Here is a 22,476-nt window from a genome sequence, read left to right as displayed (position 1 = left end):
TATGATGTAATTGAAGGCAGTAGTGAGCAATACTGTACAATGGCAATCAATGAGTAAAACATCATTGGAAATTAAAAAAAAAAAAAAACTCACCTTTTGTTGTGTTGCATAATCCATATGTCATTTATCCAAATATATGCAGATAATATGTAAAACATGTGCTTTTTTGCTAAAATACTGCTAAATGTATTCTTCTGGAATAATCAGTGAACATCATAAACAGCAAATTAAGCTCAATGGAAGCTACTTTTTGAACTGAAGACAGGACACTGAACTAATGAATGGGGTGGTCAGAGCAGATTTTCAATTCAAAAAGTGCCTCCCTGTGGCTTTAAGTTCCTGTTTACGATGTGCTCTGATCATTCCAGAAGTTAATATTTAACAGTATTTTAGTAATATAGCATGCGCTAAAGGGGATGATCAGGAGAATTAAGATAAACGAGCCAGAAACTCAAAACCTAATAGCAGTACTATCTTCTGTCTGACTAGAACCAAAACCCAAATATTTGTCGTATGAAATCCAAAAGGAAAAGTCAATAATGGAAAATCTAAAGAGCAAGGTAGACTCCTTAGAATATCTAAAGACTTGAACAGTGATGCATCTGGTGCACTAATTGTGACTAATGTAACTTCCAGGATTGCATTCAATAGCAACCATTATTGTGTCATGATGACAGCTTCCAGGGAGAAACAAAATGGTAACAAAAGCGGCATAAAATTATTTCTACTAACTAAAAACTATTTCTAAAATGAAAATAAATGCAATAATTGGGTTCAGTGTCAACAAAATCCATAATGGGAAATAACTATTAAGAAAAAGGCTTAAAGAAGTATTCAGAAAACACCAAACATACATAATCATAAGAACAATGACACCACATTATAACTCTCTCTAGCTTCTCCTGGTGTCCCTTAACGTCTGAGTCTCAAGTTGCCCTTAAAGTTGAGTCTCTCAGGCAGCCTCAATGATCACTGCCTTAAAGAGTGTACTATACTGTCCCTCAGTGAAAAGTCAGGAGAGTACTAGATGTGCACTAGTTATCTCTGAACTTGACCTTGAAACGCAATGTAGAACCAGCTTTCTTAGTTTATGGGCATTTGGTGTCATCTGTTGTCCAGTAGGTCTCACTCTGTTTCTGAACAGATGGTCTACTTTTCCCAGCACCTTCTGGATTCCTTATCCTCTTGCATTTTTCAGGAAGACTGCATGTTTCTTCCCTACCCATATCTCATTCTCCCCTGCACTGTTACACCAGGGCACTCAACACATTAATAGGGCACACTGTCTCCTAATGCCCCTATGTTCTCACACCTGCATCAATGGGATCTTCAGCTTTTAGTTGTAGTTTAACTGCTGTCTTTTAACATTCATACCCTGACTTTACACATTAGCATGTACCCATTGCAATGAACTATCTTGCCTATTACAGGTAGCATGATTTGTTTGTAGGAAATCATAGATATGTGATCCCTCACCATCATGAACATTTTTTATATTTTTTATATGGTACTGAAAACCATGACAAAATTTCATCACTTAAAATATGGAATTTCACCTTAGATCTACCAGGACTGGATTTTGATATGGAGAAGAGAGGATCTGTGTAAAAATAGTCCTTAAACTTACGTTGTCAAAATCATTTGCACTAGAGATGATTGCCCATGTCAACATGATATTAGGGCCCAAGCCAATCCCAAAATAGGACTCTTAAATTTGAAATAAATTCAATCAAACTTTTTCTGAGCAGGTAAACTGAAACACAGTCTTCAGAGTTACATTTACTTAAGTAACTTTTTAAAATAATTGTACTTCTAAGAGTAGTTTTACAGCACCATACTTTTTTCCTTTTACTTGAGTACATTTGTGGAGAAGAAATGCTACTCTTACTCCGCTACATTGGGCAACACTCGACTCGTTACTTTTTTCCATGTACACATTACACTATATTTTTGCCAGAGAGAAGCCGCCTGTGGATCTACTGCATGACTGTTTCACGATCACACGTAGCAATAATAATCACAAGACTCCGTTTCACCAATCAGATGTAGCAACAATAATTACATGACTCTGTTTCACAAATCAGACATAGCCATGCAGTCACCTGACCACACACTAACTGTGGCAGCATAGACACTGCCTGACTGCTGTGTCTATGCATAGGAGAGTGGCAGATCCCGCTACAATAAATAACCACGCTGTTCCTGTTTCAAGCTGAATAAAAATGGTGTTGCTAAAGTATTGTGACTCAGCTTCGTGTTTTAGGGTGCAAGACGGAGACTCACACGTCACAGCACACACACATGGTCACAATGCTGTAGTAAATAGTATACACTCGTACAGATATTGACTATATGAGTGAGGCATACTGACTGACGATTGCCCACAATCCCGCAGTGAGAGAGAGAAGAACCATCAGCTCAGTTGTGATCACGTGTTGCTCGGCAGACAAAGCGTGTACGGACTACTTGTATTGCAAGACTTCACTTGTTTATCAAGTCAAAATTTATTAAAAACGTTAGCTCGTCTTGCAAAACACTCGCAAACCAAGGTTCCACTGTACATGAAAAATGAGAGCCAACTCCAGATGAAGCTTAAGCACTGGGGCACAGAGTGAAGAACAAGCATGTTTTAACCAAACATGCACAGACACAGACAGTCAAGGTAAAGTGAGACTTCTTGATCGTGCACAAGCTGCCTTGTTCTAATGTTATTTTCTATCAGCTGTGCTATTTGGAGGGCAGATGCATATGCAGTATTATACTGTCAGGGTACAGGATATCTTGTCACTGTAAGTAGTTTGCACTGTTCAAACAAACATGTTACCTACTGTAGGTATTGGCTTCAAAAGCTTTGTTGTGAAAAACTAAGATTTGGAACTTTGTGCTATTTGTGCATTTTAATTTTGTAAAGATGTTATTTATTTTTACTCATTTTTTATTTTATTATTTGGAAATAGTAGAATTTGCACATTATTTTATATTTTTGTCTGTCTTATTACAACATTTCTAAAAAATAAATAATTTATTACGATCAAACAGTTACTCAGTACTCAGTCTTTTTACCAAATACTTTTATACTCTTACGTGAGTAATTTTTTGGATTTTTTGGATTTTTACTTCTACTTGAGTAATATTATTTTGAAGTAATGCTACTCTTACTTGAGTAGAACTTTTGGCTACTCTACCCACCTCTGACAGTCTTTGAAAAAGGGATTTGGCAGCTAAGCGCCTGTTGACTAGCTGCAAAATGTAGTCTGGCTGGGCTCAGTCTAAAGAAGCTGCATTAAGATGCATTGAGGGCTCACTACTACAAGTTGACATGTAGATATTTCTGTGATGAAAGTCCAGTATGGACAGGGCAGAACCAGATGAAGTGGATGTGCTATATTACATCCATCTTCCAATAAGAAGACAAACACCATTTTTCAGTGGTGGGGGAGAATAAATGGAAGTAGCAGACTGCATGTCATGGTGATATATAAAGGGGAGCTCTGTATGCCCCTAGACCCTTACAATAGTTCTGATGGCCCGGCAAAAACTTTTAAAATCTAGACAAAGAAGGTATGGTGAAATTATCGTTGGGCTACCGTACAAAACAAATGCACTTTTGCGACAATGTTGTTAAATAGTTACTTCCTGAATTATCAACCTATATTTCAAGAGGAAACTCAAAGACTCATGGGAGAGGCTTCTTGTACAGAAGACAGGACTCTTGACCACAGAATGATGGGGTGAGGTGAGCCTTCAAATCAAAAAATCCTTCTTGTGAGTCTTTGAGTTTACTCTACACATAGCCCCCGATAATTTAGGAAGTAACTAACAATATTTTAGCAAAAAAGCATTCATTCTGCACATTTTGAGCTAGCGACTTTATAAATGACATGTGGCTTATTACTTATTACTTTTTTTTAATATTTGGGGCACAGATTTTTTTTTTAATGATGTTTGCCACTGTCCAATGTTGGCCACATATCAAATCCCTTTATGAGAATTTCACTTATGTACGTTCTCCAAGAAAGCATGAATATACTGACTCGTAAGATAGAATACAGTGATCCCTCGCTATATCGCACTTCGACTTTCGCGGCTTCACTTCATCGTGGATTTTAAATGTAAGCACGTTTAAATATATATCACGGATTTTTCGCTGGTTCGTGGATTTCTGCGGACAATGGGTGTTTTAATTTATGGTACACGCTTCCTCAGTTTGTTTGCACAGTTGATTTCATACAAGGGACGCTATTGGCGGATGGCTGAGAAGCTACCCAATCAGAGCACGTATTACATATTAAATAAAACTCCTCAATGATCTACGATATGCTTTCCGCACGGTGCTTCACACATTTCAAAGCTCTAACAGCCCGTATTGATTTTTGATTGTTTGCTTTTCTCTGCGCCTGACGGAGGGGGTGTGAGCAGAGGGGCTGTTTGCACAGAGGCTGTTTGCTTAGAAGATACGGACGCTCCTCTAAAAAATGCTGAAAAGACTACCTTCACATTGATCCCTTCATTGCGGCGGCTTTATCGCGGTGCTTCGTTTACTTAAAAGCCCAACAGCCTTATTGATTTTTGATTGTTTACTTGTCTCTCTCACTGACATTCTCTGCTCCAGACACTCATTCTTTGAAGAGAAGATATGTTTGCATTCTTTTAATTGTGAGAAAGAACTGTCATCTCTGTCTTGTCATGGAGCACAGTTTAAACTTTTGACTAAAGGGTGTTATTTCATGTCTAGAGGGCTCTAATAATGTTAAAAAACGTATTTAGAAGGTCGTAAACAGGTGTTCTATGCTCTAACTGTGAAAATATTTATAAATAAAGATTTATAAATAAAGAATCCTACTTCGTGGAAATTCATTTATCTGTCTGGAGCCGATTAACCGCGATAAACAAGGGTTTACTGTATAACTGTGCGGAGAATATTTATAAACAGTGTGGGAGAGTTTCTAAGGGCTTAAAATATATAAAAATAACCATACAAACATATGGTTTCTACTTCGCGGATTTTCACCTATCGCGGGGGGGTCTGGAACGCATCCCCCGCGATTGAGGAGGGATTATTGTAGAAAGAACTGTAAGTCAAAGAATGGGCTAAAGGTCAAAGCTGGCAGTCAAACAGATCTTTCTTCAAAGTGAAAATGGCATCTGAAAAGTTGGAGTCATAAATAATCGTAGGGATTCAAAAAAACAGAACAACTAAATAATGAACTTTTACCGCAATGAAGTAAGGTTTATCCGTCAAGCTTGGATACTCTTGAAATGCCTGGGCCACATGAACCCAGAACCCCAATAACATAGCCGAAGATGAGCCATGACAAGTAAGGACACACACAGTCAGCAAGGTGTTGGTGAAAGTGTCTAGTACTTTGATTTACAAAAACAAAACAAATAGTGGCCAAAAGTGTAGTGCAGAAATACTGAAATAAATAAACCATAAATTCATGTGAAACGTGGTGGTTAATATGTCCCATAAATAAGCAAGAAGAAATGCAATAAAATCAAGGTTAAAATACATTCAGAATCTTCTTCTTAAAAACATGAACTCCAATGCCCTTCCTAAAATCTGGCATCTCCTCAGCTCATTCCTTCAGGACCTTGCAGCAAGAGAAGACGCTCGCCAACAGATGAAGTTATCCTTTACTCCTGGGTTCGGATTAACCACCACCAGTGCCTCTGCATCTGTGAGACACCCTCTGAACACCGCTCACATCTTCCTCTGCCAGTCCTTTGGCGCCTACATGGGAAACGCTGCAAGATGGGGCCGCTGTGTTACTCAATAGCAATGCAACTTCCTCAGCCTGTTCCTTTTGGGGGAGATAGCTCCCTAGTTGGAATAAGTTCTTTTGTAATTGCAGCATTTTAAGTAACTGAAAACAATATAGATATGATATTAAAAGGCGATACCTCTCCCATAGTGATACGGCGGTAAAAATCACATAAGAGAAAATAACTTAGCTTTCTTTACTGACGATTTACGGGGCATTACAGACAGGAAGCCATAGCAAGACAATACCAAGGTGGGATCTTGATCTATACAGTGTGCCATTTTTCATTGCTGCGATGGAAGGATTTTCAGGACAGATGACGTTATCACCCATCCATCCGTCGGCTTCAAAGTATTTGGCTGCTGTCCAAGCCTTTTAAACTGGTTCCTCCATGTGCAGGCCCCCACATCGACAAATATTTCATTTCCAAACAAGGAAAGAAGATTTTGTGCTGACTTTTAACAGAGGACAAAATAGTATACACCTGTCTTTAGGCTGACTATACATTTCTCCAGCTGTCTTTGTCTATCTTGTCCTATGCTTGGCCTAGCAATTATAAATGCTGTGAGCCCCTGTGTGATAACTTTGGCCTGGCCTATACATGTGAGCGGATTTATAAAATTATTTTTGTACAGAGCACAGTGACATTAAACTTATATTCTGATTACACAGTCCCACGCTCGAGTACAGGCCTGTCGCTCACTTCCCCTGGGCATACATTTGCCACCTGCTTCCTTTCCTTCCAGCACAGACTCTCCTGATCCTGCCTCTTTGTTATGCCTTAATCTCTGTTCTTTATTTTTCTCTTCTTCCTTTAAATTTTTTTTTGCCATGCAGGCTTCCTTTATAGCCCCGATTGAATGCATGTGCTGTCCTTCTTCTGCTCCAATTTGGGAATGAAACACTTGACTGACCTGCTCACATCTCCATATGAATACGCGATCAGCCAAGCACCCCAATCAACCTCTGAATGGCATTCTTACGTTCACACATGCACCTCAACCTGCTTGAAGCCTGAATGTTCCAGAACCTCTGATTATTTATTTAAAATTGCGCTTCGCCACAGACCTATCATCACAGGGACTGATGACATATATTGATTACATACTGATTTTTTATATTCTGCTAGGGAGTTCACCCCTTTCTCGCTTCGCTTGCCAACCCCAACCTGTGCTACGTGCCAGCCACTTCACGTCTCTAACGCTCGTGTTGTGAAGAGGGTGGCTGAACGCACCCGCAGGAGACATGTTCGCTCCTCCGAAACCTCTTCTTAAATGGTGATACAATGGGAAACAAGCAGTTTTTTTACCTTCTCTTTGCTTGATCAGCTGCTGACTTGCTGCTGCTGCCGTGCCATGTGATCTGCTTCTCGCACGGTGCTTCGAACATTTAAAAGCCTGTAAAGCAGCTGTCCTACTCTTTGTCTTTTATTTCCGTTCCCAGGTGTGGTTAAATCTCCTGGCACAACGTTTTGTCTTGTGGGACATGTTTTAGTTTATAATTTAATGGAATAAGAATCTGAAAATCTAACAACATCACACTAAAGTTCGATAAATTCTGAAAAGAATGATACCAAACATATATACGTCAGTTTTAAAATAAGCCAGATTTAAAACATGACATAAAAATGTCACATAAAATCGTTGCACTTTTAGGCTTCGGATTTTATATCTATGTAGTAGATTTACAATTGGCTGACACATCATATATACAGTGCATCTCCTATTTTAATAATATTAAAATAACAACTGAAATTCTATTTAGGGCTTTCTAAATGCATACTAGTGTAAAAAGGACTTTTTGTAACCAGGACATGAGTAAGTACAGATAGTGTTTTCTAACAGCCAGCATTTTTCTGCTTAAAATTTTCCCATTTCAGCATTAAAGTGTCACAAACGTCTATCAGAAGAATCACATCTGTTAAATATCTGACAATCATTATTTGTAGTAAACTGAGGAAAAAAGAAACGGGGATCACCTTCATTGCAGCAGTGGAAATCCAAGTATGCCACTTTAAAGGGTCTATAAAAAACATGTTCATTTGGGTAGCTGCCATCCCCAGCCTTGCCAGGCTCTGGTTTCCTAGGTGATGTGGAGTCAAGGTGACCGAGGCACAAGGTAAAATGTCTCTGTTTCCAAGTGCCTGGAAGGCACCGCAAGAATGTTACTGTGAACATGTGAGGGTTAAGCATCAGACTGAAGACCTGTCACCCCTATGGGCAGCGAAGAGACATCTGTGGCAGCTGTGTTTAATACATTAAGACAACCACAAAGGATTGGTAATAAAACATGAACATGCAACATTATTAAACATTTTACAAGGATAATGCTGCACTCATCTTTTGAAAATTGCTTTTCAGCAACAAATGACCTTTATATTAAAAGATTTAGAAAGGAAGTTTTCTAAACAAATTACCTGGATCATAGTGGGATTAATTTAGAAAACAGTGCCTGAAGCGACTATTTGGTCTGTTCTAGTCCAATAACTGCAGACAGAATATGTCTGCCCGATTAAAGCAAAATTTGTTACTCTACAACCTGCAGCGTTGAAAAACATATTTTCCCTGTAGCACAATGAAGATGATGATTATAAAGAACATAGTTTTCATAGAAATTCTGAACGTCTAAACATGTTGCATTTGTTTCTTTGTTCAATTATACAATGCTTACAGCAGCTACATTTGGTTTTCTTTCATAGATTTAGAATCTATTGAAGACTTGCAAAACTGTTTTAAAAACAAACAAGTCTTTGTTTTCATTACTATGAATATTTAATTCTGAAAGGGCCAGTTGATCAGATGAATAATTCCCATAAAGTAACCTACCACAGTGCTCAGTATCCTATTCTAGTTGGATTAGCCTATTTTGAGCATCATTCGTTTCTGTAAACCTCTCATTAATTGTTTTTTTTTTTGACAAAAGGAAAAAATAATTTTGCAGGAAGGGGTGCTTTATTTTTAGGACATAATAAGATGTTATTACTGCTAATATTCAAAGAGTTCCAAGATTTACTTTCCAAGAAAACCTGTTAATAGACGTAATATTTCAAACAAACTTTACACTGTATCGTAAAATTCACAAATCCACTTAATCCAGTTTAATAATAATAATTCTTTACATTTATATACTGTTTTTTTTCACTATTCAAAATTCTTTACTTAGTGAGTGAGGAGCCCCCTTAACGACCACCAATGTGCAGCACCTACCTGGATGATACGAGAGCAGCCATTTTTGTGCCAGTACTCTCACCACACATTATCTATTAGGTGGTTAGAGGGTGAGTGAGACAGCCAATTAGAAACAGGGGATGATTAGGGGGCCAGAATTACTAGGCCATGGAGGGCAGTTTATCCTGGATATCAGGATATCACCAAACTCTTTCCGAAAGATGCCCAGGGACCTTTAATGACAAGAGAAAGTCAGGACCTCAGTTTTACTTCTCATCCAAAAGACAGTGCCATTTTTACAGCACCCCCACACAGACCACAGGGTAAGTGCTCCCTGTTTTCTTCTACAACCCACTTTTCCAGTAGCAACCCAGGCTTTTCCTAGATGGTCTACCATCTAAATGGGAGGGCCTGAGCATGCTTAGCTTCAGGTGGATTACCTGTTCTGAAGTGCCACGGCCCACTTGCCAAGTTGTTTTGCCTGCCTAAGGTAAAGTCATCTCTGATGGAGGAATCATCGGGTAGAGGGGTCCTTTAATCGGATTTGCTGGCCCAGTGCTGACTAAGCTGTGGAATGGCCAATAGGAGGAGGCAGCTTGATGGCTGAGGTCTCCAGGACTCTGAACAAATCCAAATCGTATTTAGTGATATCATCTACTGTTGAATTCTGCTCTGTACTTGTAATATTTCTATTGCACTATTATATTGTGTTGAGGATTACTTGTGTTCTGATCTGTGTATTCTATTGTATTTAACTCCTTTTTTTGGACACCCACTACACTCCCAACCTACCTGGAAAGGGGTCTCTCTTTGAACTGCCTTTCTCAAAATTTCTTTCATTTTTGTTCCCTACAAGGGAGTTTTTTCATTGTCTTCGTAGAGAGTCAAGGCTGGGGGGCTGTCAAGAGGCAGAGCCTGTTAAAGCCCATTGCGGCATTTCTTGTGGGATTTTGGTCTATATAAAAATAAATTGTATTGTATTGTATTATAATATTGTATAGAGTCATGGGAGGGCCAAACCCTATCGCAGTAGTACCTGGACGCAATACAGAAAACATCCAGTGCCAGTCCATTACAGGGCCCAATTACGCACACATCAACAAACACACATTCAAAGTCCAAGGTGGAACTGCCAATTCTAACATATGTGGATGGGATTCAAATCCAGGACACCTGGATGTGTGCAACAGCAGCACTAACCTCTGTGCTACCAGGTCACCCACTTCAGATGCAGGTTTCAATTAATTCTTACAGATTTGGATAATGCAGTGGCTTGATTATCATTCTTACTGGGTATGAAAAATGGAAACAAGCAAAAGCAAATATAATTTTCCATGAACAAGATGAGCAAAGGCAAAATTAAGTGCAACCCTCATGCCAAATCACTGCAGTAACGAAAAACACAAGCTCAGAAAATATCTAGAGAATGTGAAATTTTAAGGTTAAGCAAAAAAAAAAGTTGATCTCAATATCATTGGCTAAACCCAAGCAAATATTTACCTGTTTGCACTTTTCCAACATCTGTGCACGAGACTCAGCAGCAAATGCCATTTATCTAAGTAAATGTCAGATTCTCAACTATAAAATTGTATTAAATGTAACCCAGAGAAAGAACTGCTTTGTCACCTGCACACTGAAGAATAACAAAAATAATCTCCCTATTTTATCCATCCAATTTCCCAAGCCAATTAATTCAATTTTAAAGCTGCAAGGAGGAACAGAAGCCTACTCAGCTATGCACAACCCTGAACATGATGTGAATCTACAGCTGGGCAGAGTCTTTTGCACATCACATTTACCTATTGTTGGACAATTCAAGTTTGCTGGGTAATCTAACTAGAGTCCCAGGGTGAAAACCCACACAGACATGGTGAGACACACAAAACCCACAGACAGAAACTGAGCCAGGATTTGAAGCCGGCCTCCTGAACTTGTAAGTCTGCAGAACCACTCAGTGCACCACCATCCCATACAATCTACACAGTGAAAAACAATTAAGATTAAACTAGACACAGAACTGTCACACAAATTGGGTAATACAGTACTGATATCTAACAGTGTCAGTTATGTAGATCCAGTTCCTTGTGTGTTGAGGCTGCAAATTTTCTCAGTGTTCATGTGGGTCTTTTTGGCATAGTCCAACATTTGCAGTCATTCAAAATGCCAGCATGTTAGGTCAATAAATTAGCCAAAAATGTCTTGGAGTCTGAGTAGCAGGGTAATATCTTAACTGCATTTTGATATTCATAAACAGTTACGAGACTGAGTTCAATCTCAGCACAATGTAGCATCATTCAGACATGACTTGTCATCAATAGAGAAGCACCTTCAAAGCAGATGTCTTAGATATATAACTTTGGAAGAAGCCGTTCCAGAAGATATACAGACCTGATATTATGTCACTCATTTGGTGCGCCCATTATAACTTTTTCCACATTAAAAGTAAAGGCCATGTTGTACCCCCCAAATTTGTGTGTTATACAAGTCTTGTGGTAAGTTCATTTTAGCTTTTACATCTTCAAGTGAAAACTAAAATTGTACGTCAAATATTCTTCAGTTTCAAAAAGCAAAGAATCAGGAGAACCCAAAGAAAAGCCTGAGATGCTCAAAAATGCTCTTTTATATAGTACTTTGCTGAATGGTCACGCAAGATTTGAAGAAACAAAGCAATCGTTACATCAAGATAAGATACAACAACTGATAATCTTTCAATGGTCACGTTATTTGTCAGATTGTTTCTGCACAGCTAATACAATGATATAGCAACCAAAAAGTTCCCAATCATCCATCCATTTTCCAACCTGCTGAATCCAAACACAGGGTCACGGGGGTCCGCTAGAGCCAACCCCAGCCAACACAGGGCACGAACCAATCCTGGGCAGGGTGCCAGCCCACCGCAGGACACACACAAACACACACTAGGGCCAATTTTAGAATCGCCAATCCACCTAACCGGCATGTCTTTGGACTGTGGGAGGAAACCGGAGCGCCCGGAAGAAACCCACGCAGACACAGGGAGAACATGCAAACTCCACGCAGGGAGGACCCGGGAAACGAACCGAGGTCTCCTTACTGCGAGGCAGCAGCGCTGCCACAGTGACACCTAGTTCCCAATCATTTCTCCTATATTTTCTTATAAGCCCATACACACTTTTATGTTAAGTGTAAAACTTGAACAAACTGCTAAAACTGGCATAATATAATGAAAATTTGAGAATGCTTTTATGTTTGAATATATTCCCATATTCCATCAGCTCTCATGCTTTTCTTTAATATACAGTAAACACAACAACTAAGCATTCCACATAAAAAACATTTTCTTGTTAAACCTCTGTTTACATAAACAACAAAAATACAATACAAGTAATGCTAATACTGTATTTCCTTATTGAGCTGTACATACTTTTAACACTAATCATTCAGTATGTTTACAGTACATGCACTTCAGGGCAGCACGGTGGTGCACTGGTAGCACTGCTGCCTCGCAGTAAGAAGACTTGGGTTCGCTCCTTGCGTGGAGTTTGCATGTTGTTCTCCCCGTGTCCGTTGAGTAGTCCGATTACTTTTTAGAGTAGTGAGTAACCAAACTCAATACTTATTTTATTGAAGTTAAAAAATAATTATACTATTAGAATTTATATATATATATATATATATATACAGTATACAGTATATTCTGTATATTGTGAAGTCAACCCCGACACAGACAGACACCCACCCCATTCCCCACAAGCACAACACAGTCCCCAGCACACCATACTTTTTCTCCCTTTCTCTTTCTTTCTTCATTCCTTCTCTTCTCCTTCACTCCTAGGCAACTTCATCACCCACTAACTGATTCTCGCTCACCGAGTAGTGTCTGCTGGCTCCTTTTATAAGGCACCCATTAAGTGCTCCAGGTGCTCATTGACACATTTCCGACTGCACTTCTGGGTGTGGTGGAAGAGCTGCCAAGAAGGGATCAGCAGCTGCTTCAGCACCCCCTGGTGGCGCCCACGGATCCCAACAGGGCTGTATCCATCTCCAATGCTCATGGAGCCCTGTGGGAGTCCAAGACACCATTGCACTCCAGGGGGGTTACCACCTAGCGCTCGGGAGGAAGAGGACGAGGTTGCTTGGGAGGAGTGGTGGTGCCAAATGAAGGATTCGTTGTTTGTGCCATTTAAAGTGCTTTTTGGACAGTGTTGGGCCTGTGGGACACAGGGAAGGCATGCCCCACGGCTGAAGAGAAAAATAAAACTTTGTTAATTAAACACGCGCCTCTGTGTAAGTCTGTGCCGGGTCGGGCACTATATGGTGCCTTTATCACTATATATATATACTGTATATATACTAGCAAAATACCCGCGCTTCGCAGGAGAAGTAGTGTGTTAAAGAAGCAATGAAAAGAAAAGGAAACATTTTGAAAATAACGTAACCTGATTGTCAATGTAATTGTTTTGTCACTGTTGTGAGTGATGAGTGTTGTTGTCATATATATATATATATATATATATATATATATATATATATATATATATATATATATATATATATACACACACATATATACACACAAATACATATATATATACTGTATATACATACATACACACACACATATATAAACATATATACATATACATACATATCTACATATATACACACACAGCTATTTCGTATCAGTGCAATACGCTGTTTGTTAAAACGGTTGACTCCGCTCTTACGTGCAATAACAAATCAAATCATTCAGTTGTCTTTGCTCATATGTCATTTTAGAGCTGGACGCCTGGCATCTTTTTTTGGCCACAGGTTTGTTTCTGTTTGCTGTGAGGTTCTGTGTTGTGGAGATTCTCAGGATGGATTGCAGGTGCTCATCAGTGAGGCGAGTCCTGTGTGCTGTTTTGTTAGTCTTTATCACTGAGAAGAGCTTCTCACACAGATATGTGCTACCAAACATGCACAAGGTTCGAGCCGCATGTAGACGGACTTTTTTTGTTCTTCAAAGTCACCAAAGCACCGTGCAAACTCAGTGCGCAATAACTCTAGTAAGCGGTAAGTGTTCGGCAAGGCAGCTGAAGCGCTGCATTATGGGATCTGTAGTTTATTGTGTTACCAGCGCTTCATATACCCGGCTTTAATAACAATAATACAGTATATAAAATGATCTCGCGGGCGGATATAATTACACGCCGGACCGGATGTGGCCCGCGCCCTTGAGTTTGACACATATGGACTAAATAGAACTTGAAAAGATATATTTTTTCAAATGTGATCGCGCAATTCAGATAGAGTTGACGCGCACTACAGCCTGCATGCCTCAATGAGTCATCCTCCCTCGCTCTTACTTTTTTACCGTTCATCTAATGAATACACTGAGTATGGCTTTACCAAAACAATCATTGATGGCAAATAAAGTATCCATTATTCGAGTATGTAGAGTGGGATATATATATATATATATATATATATATATATATACCCGCGTATCGCAGCGGAGAAGTAGTGTGTTAAAAAGGTAGAAAAGAAAAGGGAACATTTTAAAATAACGTAACATGACTGTCAATATACAGTATTTGTTTTGTGAGTGTTACTGAGTGTTGCTGTCATCAAGGATTTGATTATCATTATTTCTTTCAATCAGGTTCGTATTTGTAGGATGTGTTGTGTTCAAGTTACATTCCGTGTTTGTCAATCGTTGTAAAGATGACAGGTTTCATTCATCGATTCGTTTCTTACTGCATCAATAAACAGCTCGTCTTCTTCTTTATCTGAGACCTGACACACTGCATGCACGGGTTTTTTACACTGTCTTCCTTTAGCGGACATTGACTTTTTCCACCGTGTGCTTTGTTTCCACAGTAGCTGCATTTATGAATATGCTTATCAGACGCTTCATATTTTTGCTGCCTTTTCAATTGTGTAATTCGGTTTTGTTCAGCTCTTTGGAACTGTTGCTTTTATCTGTGCACGCGCCAGTTCACGTGAGCCACTCGGTGTACTTGCATCGAAGGTTCCCAGCTGTGCTGGTGCCATCTCGTGCTATGTCCATAGCTTTATTTAATGTTACCTTAGTCCTGGCACTTAAAACTTTCTCTCGCAGTTTCGCTGAGTTTGTGTCAAACACCACCCTGACCATCTCATCTTCCTCTCCATAAGCACAGTCCTTCACCCGTGAATATTTACCCGTGGCAGTTTGCTATTGGATTGCCGCTGACGGACGGCCTTATATGGGCAGGCACTAAATTACAAACGCCAGCGCAGCCTGTCTATGAACTTAATTTAAAGTGTAGGTTTACATCGTGCTTTGTTTCCGAAGTAGCAGAACTCATGAATATGGTTGTATATGTCACTCGCTCGCTTCTTATTGTTTCGCTGCCTTCTCAATTATATAATGCATGTTTTCTTCAGCGCTTTTTTGAGGTCTTCCTGGTTTTCTATGTACTGCGTGATTACGTGGGAGGCGTGATGATGTCACACGAAACTCCGCCCCACGGCGTTGAAGCTCATCTCCATTACAGTAAATGGAGAAAAACTGCTTCCAGTTATGACCACTACGCGTAGAATTTCGATATAAAACCTGCCCAACTTTTGTAAGGAAGCTGTAAGGAATGAACCTGCCAAATTTCAGCCTTCCACCCACACGGGAAGTTGGAGAATTAGTGATGAGTCAGTGAGTGAGTGAGTGAGTGAGTGAGTGAGTGAGGGCTTTGCCTTTTATTAGTATAGATTATTACCCTCAAATGTACTATTGCAAAGAGGGGTGGAAGTTAGTTAGCTGTGCCTACTAAGAGTTAACTTTCTTAGAATTGTGTTTACCCCCAGAATAATGAGCCAAAAATGTTGAATTTTATTCAACAACAAAAAGCGCTATTATGTGTGTATATCCTTCATGTGATATGTTTTGAAACAGTCACCAACACACAGCCCAATGCCACAATCAGGACAGTAGAGGAATGTTTCTTTGCACACTTTTCTTATAATATTTTTTCTGCTGTTTGCGCAGAATGTGAGAACATCAGGGTAGAATATCAGTGAGTGGTTCTCACAATCAACGTACCCATTGTGTTATTTTGGGCTACCACAGCGCAAGGCTTAGTGACTTCCACATTTCCCGTGACACAAACACTGACAGTTGCTGCATTGTGAACAGTGCTTAGGGGGCTTGTCCTTCCACCTGATTGCAATCATCTTGCCTGTTTTCCCCACATAGATACTGTACCCCTCTGAAGGTTTAAGCTACCGAAGTCACAAGGCATATCATGCTTGTACAGTCCTATATATACATCAGTTTTTCTATTTGTGTAAACATTTAATGATTCATATTGTCATAATTATCACTTGATTCAACTACTGTAAAGGTTTACTTTCAGTTTGTTTTAAAACTGGCTCTTCATTTACATGTGTTTTGGTTGAAGGCTCTGCCCCAGAAATGAATATCGATGAGTTACCATAGAGTGGAAAACGCATATAAATATTTATCATTTTTTGGCAGCATGATGTTATTTTATCCACAAGACAGTAGTAGGATACCGTCTCGAGCATTATTTGGGCTTAACACTTCACATCAGAGCATAACAGGTTAACCTGAGAGATGCTCGGGCTTAACCATTGTTACAAAGAATTCCAAGCTGAGAGATGCTGTGGGGTTAACACCAAGGAGGATAAGTACTTATTAATTTAAGACTGAAAATATTCTGATACTTAAAAACATTTAAATTTCTGGATTTCAGAGAGTAGTGCTCCAAGAAAAAAGGTTGAGTACCCCAGGTCTAGAAATCCCAGGTGACATTTGATCACATATTTGGCAACAGTCTGCCATACAAAACCAACCTGAATGACTACTGTTAGAAGTAATCAAGATCCAAGATCATGAATCTTTGTTGCACTGGCTTTATACTAGTGGGGAACCCTGAGGAGATGATACAATATTTTGGGGAGTCTTGGTTAACAGGTTTTGGAAACTCCTGCTTTAGAAAATAATTATATTTTTTGAGATTGTATCTTATTTTAAAAAGCACAACTTTAAACACCAGTCAACACAAATGCTATTTTACTAGTGCTATAAATTATATGATAATACTGTCCAGCATAAGGAATGCTACCCAAGCTATACTTTTAGAATGGAGAATTTAGCTGGACTACCAGGCACAGTCCTTAGTTGGTTTGCATCATATTTATAAGATGATTTTCGTTACATGCTGAAGTTGGAAGAGTCACTTCAATTATACTGTCATGATATGATATGATATAAAAGGTATTATGGATAAATTAATTTTTCTCTAGGTTCACTTTTTACATTTGTAGCAGTTTTGAAGTTCATAGATCATTTCTAGATGTGTGTTTTTTTCATATTACAATACAATATTTTACTATTATAACGTTTTCCTTTTAACATAATAGCATTTTGTTTTGTTTATGAGCACTGCCATTTTGATGGTCTGATTGCCAAAATATACTGCTAGTTGCTAGTAGACATAGAAACTTGGCTGCAAAAGTCCTTACACGGACCAGCAGCAGCAGCGAGCACATCACACCCATCCTGCTTCGCCTTCACTGGCTCCCTGTGTCTTACAAAATCGAATGTAAAATCTTACTAATAACCTACAAAGCCTTAAACGACCCTGCACCAAACTACATCAGTGACCTTCTCTATCACCATGTGCCTGTCCAACCCACTAAGGTCCTCTGATTCTGGCAATCTTGTTGTATTTCACACTAATCCACACTCCATGGGGGACAGGGCCTTCAGCTGTATAGCACCCAGACTCTGGAATGACCTACCGAAATTAATCAGATCAGCTGACTCCATGAATTCTTTTAATAAAACAATTCAAAACTCACTGCGGTGGGTTGGCACCCTGCCCAGGATTGGTCCCTGCCTTGTGCCCTGTGTTGGCTGGGATTGGCTCCAGCAGACCCCCCGTGACCCTGTGTTCGGATTCAGCGGGTTGGAAAATGGATAGATGGATGAATTCAAAACTCATCTGTTCAGGAAAGCTTTTAGCTCTACTTAACTTTATTACCCTTCTCTTCCCTTATTTTTTCTCCGGCCGTCTGGAGTTTTTTTTGTTTTTTCTGTCCCCCCTGGCCATTGGACCTTACTCTTATTCTATGTTAATTAATGTTGACTTGTTTTATTTTCTTACTGTGTCTCTTATTTTTCTATTCTTCATTATGTAAAGCACTTTGAGCTACATTCTTTTGTATGAAAATGTGCTATATAAATAAATACAGGGACAGGGATTGGAAACCACCGATCTAGAGCATACAATGTGATCAGAAGATGTTGGTCTCCTAAGAATTCACAGGATTCATAACACTGCTGCATTTTAGTGTTGTTAATGGCAGATCTCTGTATAAGGGATACTTTCAACTGAACTGAATTAATGTCATCAAATGCAAAGATCAGTGGTACTTACTTTGTATATTCCTTGGTCAAAGCCACAGTACGTACTTTCCATTGTGTAACTTCTCAGTACACCAATCTCTTTCCAGACTACCACGCGAGCTGTTGACTGACGAGATTTCTCCACTAGGAAGTTGCAGCTGTTGAATGCAAATGCTGGTGCTATCCTGTCCAGGATTTTTGGAAGTGTCTGCAATGAAATAATGGACATTTAAAAAGATACACATGAGGTTGCTTTTTAATTAAGAAATGATAATCATTTTAACAAAGCATCTGCTACAATAGTATGTTGTCGATGATGCTACCAGAGTGAAGAATACGGGCAAGGACATGTTTATTGCAGACTAGCTTACTTTCTCTACAATGACAAGTTTTTATATGAATTTTAATTCTTTAGTTTTTCAAGAGCTACAACCTGGGTACACTAAATTAATTTAATGGGCCTCAACAAAAAAACAACAAAATAATACAAATATTAGCATGTTCCTAACATGTAGGTTTTTGTGACACTCTATCAGTTGTACTGTGACGTTCAAATCATACCTGAAGTCCAACTTTTTCTTTTACTGTTTTTATTTATGCTGTAGATGACTGTTTTAGTGCATATGTTGATTTCGTTGAGCCCACTATTCTCTTTATCAAGTTTTTGTATTGCCAAATCCAATTTAGACTGAGTTAATTGTTTACTGCACATTAAACATGATTGTAAAACATTAGCAGGTGTTTTAACTGAATTTGTATTTTCTAGTGATTTTTTTGTATATATCTTGCTTTGCTCTGTATTTTATTCCAATTAGCTTTATAAAATGCCATGTGAAAAGTGCTAGAAGAAAACGCTTTAAATGACTGACTGAGTGATTAAAGTAACATTTGAATATTAATAGTCCACAAAACTTAAATATGTGAGTCCTTCAATTTTTTGATTACTTCACTATAAATCTGGCCATGCTATTTAAAGTAAATTAACTTAATTTCTATCATTATATTTACTAGACTTAATTTTTGAGGTGTTATTAATTATATATTTATTTTATTAAACTATTTTAATTATTAACACCAGCACAGTACAAGTGTCGAAAATGTGTGGCTTCTCTAACAAACTAGAGAAGGAAAAAAAAACACAACACAAACACATCATTCGTGCCTATATGAAGCACTGAATGCAGATTTAACATAATGTAACCCAATACCCGGTAGCCTGGGTCCTCCTTCACTGTGGTTGTGCTGGCTGTGGAGCCAGATTGCCATAAAGTCTCTTTAATACTGCAGCCATAGAGAAACACATTCTTCTTTCTGGAGTGTCCATGGTAATCACAGAAAACCTACACAAGGAAAAATTGTTATTGGAGATTAAAATGTTAACATACATCCTTATTTAAAATAACATAGCATAAAATTCTCAGACCCACTTAATTTATTTGAAGGATTTTGGGCCACCGACTAGGTGCGCCAGACAATTGCAGGACATACAGCAAAAATTAAACGCTTTTATATTACTAATTAAAAGACTAATTAAAAAAAAAGAACTAATATGCAACACATTTATTCTTATTTTGATTATACTGAATGTGCTAATGATATCGTTTTAAAAACCAACGAAAATGAATAAAGGCAAGTGCAACAAGAAGGATATTAAATACAACCTAAAATAACCAGAGTCAACTGAAATCTATCAAATCAAAAAACAATAGTGTAATGCATCTATTAATAATACCAAAGTAAAAGAGAGATGCTGGGTATATTGGGAGAAGGATGCTAAGGATAGAGCTGCCAGGAAAGAGGAAAGCCTAAGCGAAGGTTAATGGATGTGATGAGAGAGGACATGCAGGTGATGGGTGTGACAGAGCAAGATGCAGAGGACAGAAAGACATGGAAAAAGATGATCCACTGTGGCGACCCCTAACAGGAGCAGCTGAAAGAAGAAGATTAATAACACTTATTTACTTTATTACTTGAGTCTCTTGTATCATGTTTGGGTTTACGGGCAGCCTTCTAAAGCCCACAACTGCTTTATAGAACTACCAGTAACAGTGCACTGCATGATAACGTGCCGTGAATACACTTGACTTGAACATTCATAGTTTTCATACTCTTTTTTTCTGTACGTTTAGCATTCGTTTGCTCAGAGGTTGATGCACTTGCTGAGCAGCTCTTCTTTTCTCCACCCTAGTGGCACACTTCTTCTCTTCTTTCATCTGCATCTTTTCACGTTAAAACTGATTAAGTTAGTGTTTATGTTACAATTACTTAGTAAGTTTTTCTTCATTTTTCACTTAAGCTTTCACTTAAGTCTTCAATCTGACTCAAGAATCATTTAAGATATGAAGAGGTACGGGAAGTGACGGCAAAGGTGGTAGGGATGAGAATGGCACCCATATGCATGTGCCGTATAGCCACACTGCTGCCCGCTACCAAGAGTTGATTCTACAATAAAATAAAGTAAAAATAAAAAGTGAAATAACCGTGGAGGTCAATCATCACCCCGAAAGCGGATAGTAGACATCACGTAGTATATGTTGTGAGTAGGGGGGCTGAATGCACCCCTAGAAGACACGGACACTCCCTTACTTGCTGGACTGGTGCGGCTGCACTGTCGCGTGATATGCTTCTCGTGCGGCGCTTTGTATACTTAAAAGCCTGAATAGCACCTGTCCTTTTTGGCTGATTGCTTGTCTCTCTCACCTCCTCCAGACATCCACTGCTCCTGTTGGGGGTCCCACTCCTGATGCGAACCCCTTTTGAAAGAGAGAAATGTTTGTTTGAAGTGTTTGAATAAAGTTTCTGTCTCTACAATCCCTGTGTTTCGTGACAAACGGACACCCATGGTAGCATATTATATAAGAAGATCCATTGTGACAGATTGGGACCGTATCGCTCCCTTGAACCCCTGTCCACGACTCCAGACACCAGGTAAAAGTCCACAAGTTGACTTTATTTAATTGCCACAGTGCGCAAAGCACCTTCTCCTCCACTATACTCATACAAACACAAACACAATTACAAATACAATAAATCAATCCTCCAACTCCCAGACGCGTTGCTACCCTTCCACCCAGCTCACCTCGCCGTCTGGGAGCTCTCACAGTCCTTTTATACTCCCTGACCCGGAAGTGTTCCCGATCCCCCATCGATATGATCTTGTATCACTTCCGGGTCAGGCACCAGTTGTTTTCCTTCACCCCGGAAGCACGTCGCTTTTCCTCTGATGCACTTCTGGGTTATAGGGCACAAAGAAATCTTCGGTCCTCCTTGCAACTCCCTCTTGTGGCCCCTGTGGTATCCAGCAGGGCTGAGGATAAAAACTACAAAGTCCATGACTCCCTGCTGGTCTTTGGGGCACCTCCATACTGCAGGGAGGGCTCCATTTGGCAGCCTGGGGGTATTGGCCAGGATGGCAAACCGGCCAGATACCACACCATCCATCCATTATCCAACCCACTATATCCTAACTACAGGGTCACGGGGGTCTGCTGGTGCCTGAACAAATAGTGAGTCTTCCTATTTAACATTTACTAATGTGCCTGTAGATTAAGTGGAACAAATTAGATGTGGTAGCCATTAATCTGTTTGGTCAGCTATCCTCTATAAAAATAAGTATTTTTTTAGGAAATGCAGAAGACTTATTTAAACATCATCTACAACCACCCTAAAGTTTAAGTCATCCGTTGTCAAGGCTCAGAATTTTGGATTGTTACTCACAGGAAACCTTTAGATGCTAGTAACAAAAGAATACAGTTTGACTAAAAAGTAATATTTTGCACAATAAAACCCAACAATTAATGTTCTGTCCAGGACTGATCTCAGCCTTGCATCTTATACTGCCAGCTTAGTCCAACAAAATTGCTAATTCAGTTCCAAAAGATGGATGGATGGATAGATGAACTTTACAATTTCCTTTTGATCATTAAGGTGCTTTGCTTCTGTTCAAGGTTTTTTTTTGTCTCTCTCGAGTGTCCCTTTAGATAAATGACTAATTATTCAGGGAAATACTGCAAGGGAAAGATTTAATTTAAGATATAGTTGAGGCGAAAAACCTGTGCAAACATTTTTCTTGAAAATGTAATATTTCAGAGGGACTTACATATTCAAAAAGCATGTATTGAAAGAAAGAACAATTGAAGTCAATCTAAAAAGAAACCTTAGAGAAAAAAGATTC

General features: G+C 39.1%; 1 protein-coding gene across 3 annotated transcripts in view; it reads right to left on the bottom strand.

Moving 5' to 3' along the window:
• The window catches only part of LOC120541399 (cytosolic carboxypeptidase 4), a 917,845-nt gene that overhangs the window by 210,174 nt on the left and 685,195 nt on the right, over nt 1-22,476 (bottom strand). For all 3 annotated transcript variants that reach the window (XM_039772988.1, XM_039772990.1, XM_039772989.1), the window contains 2 exons: nt 19,511-19,642; nt 18,334-18,510 (listed from right to left, as the gene is read on the bottom strand). In XM_039772988.1, the coding sequence (XP_039628922.1) occupies nt 18,334-18,510; nt 19,511-19,642 (309 nt within the window). The remainder of the gene's footprint in view (nt 1-18,333; nt 18,511-19,510; nt 19,643-22,476) is intronic.

The sequence above is a fragment of the Polypterus senegalus genome, chromosome 12, assembly GCF_016835505.1.
Source record: "Polypterus senegalus isolate Bchr_013 chromosome 12, ASM1683550v1, whole genome shotgun sequence".
Classification (NCBI taxonomy): Eukaryota; Metazoa; Chordata; class Cladistia; order Polypteriformes; family Polypteridae; genus Polypterus; species Polypterus senegalus.
The sequence above is the reverse complement of the archived record's forward strand: the minus strand, read 5'-3'. Positions and strand labels throughout refer to the sequence as shown.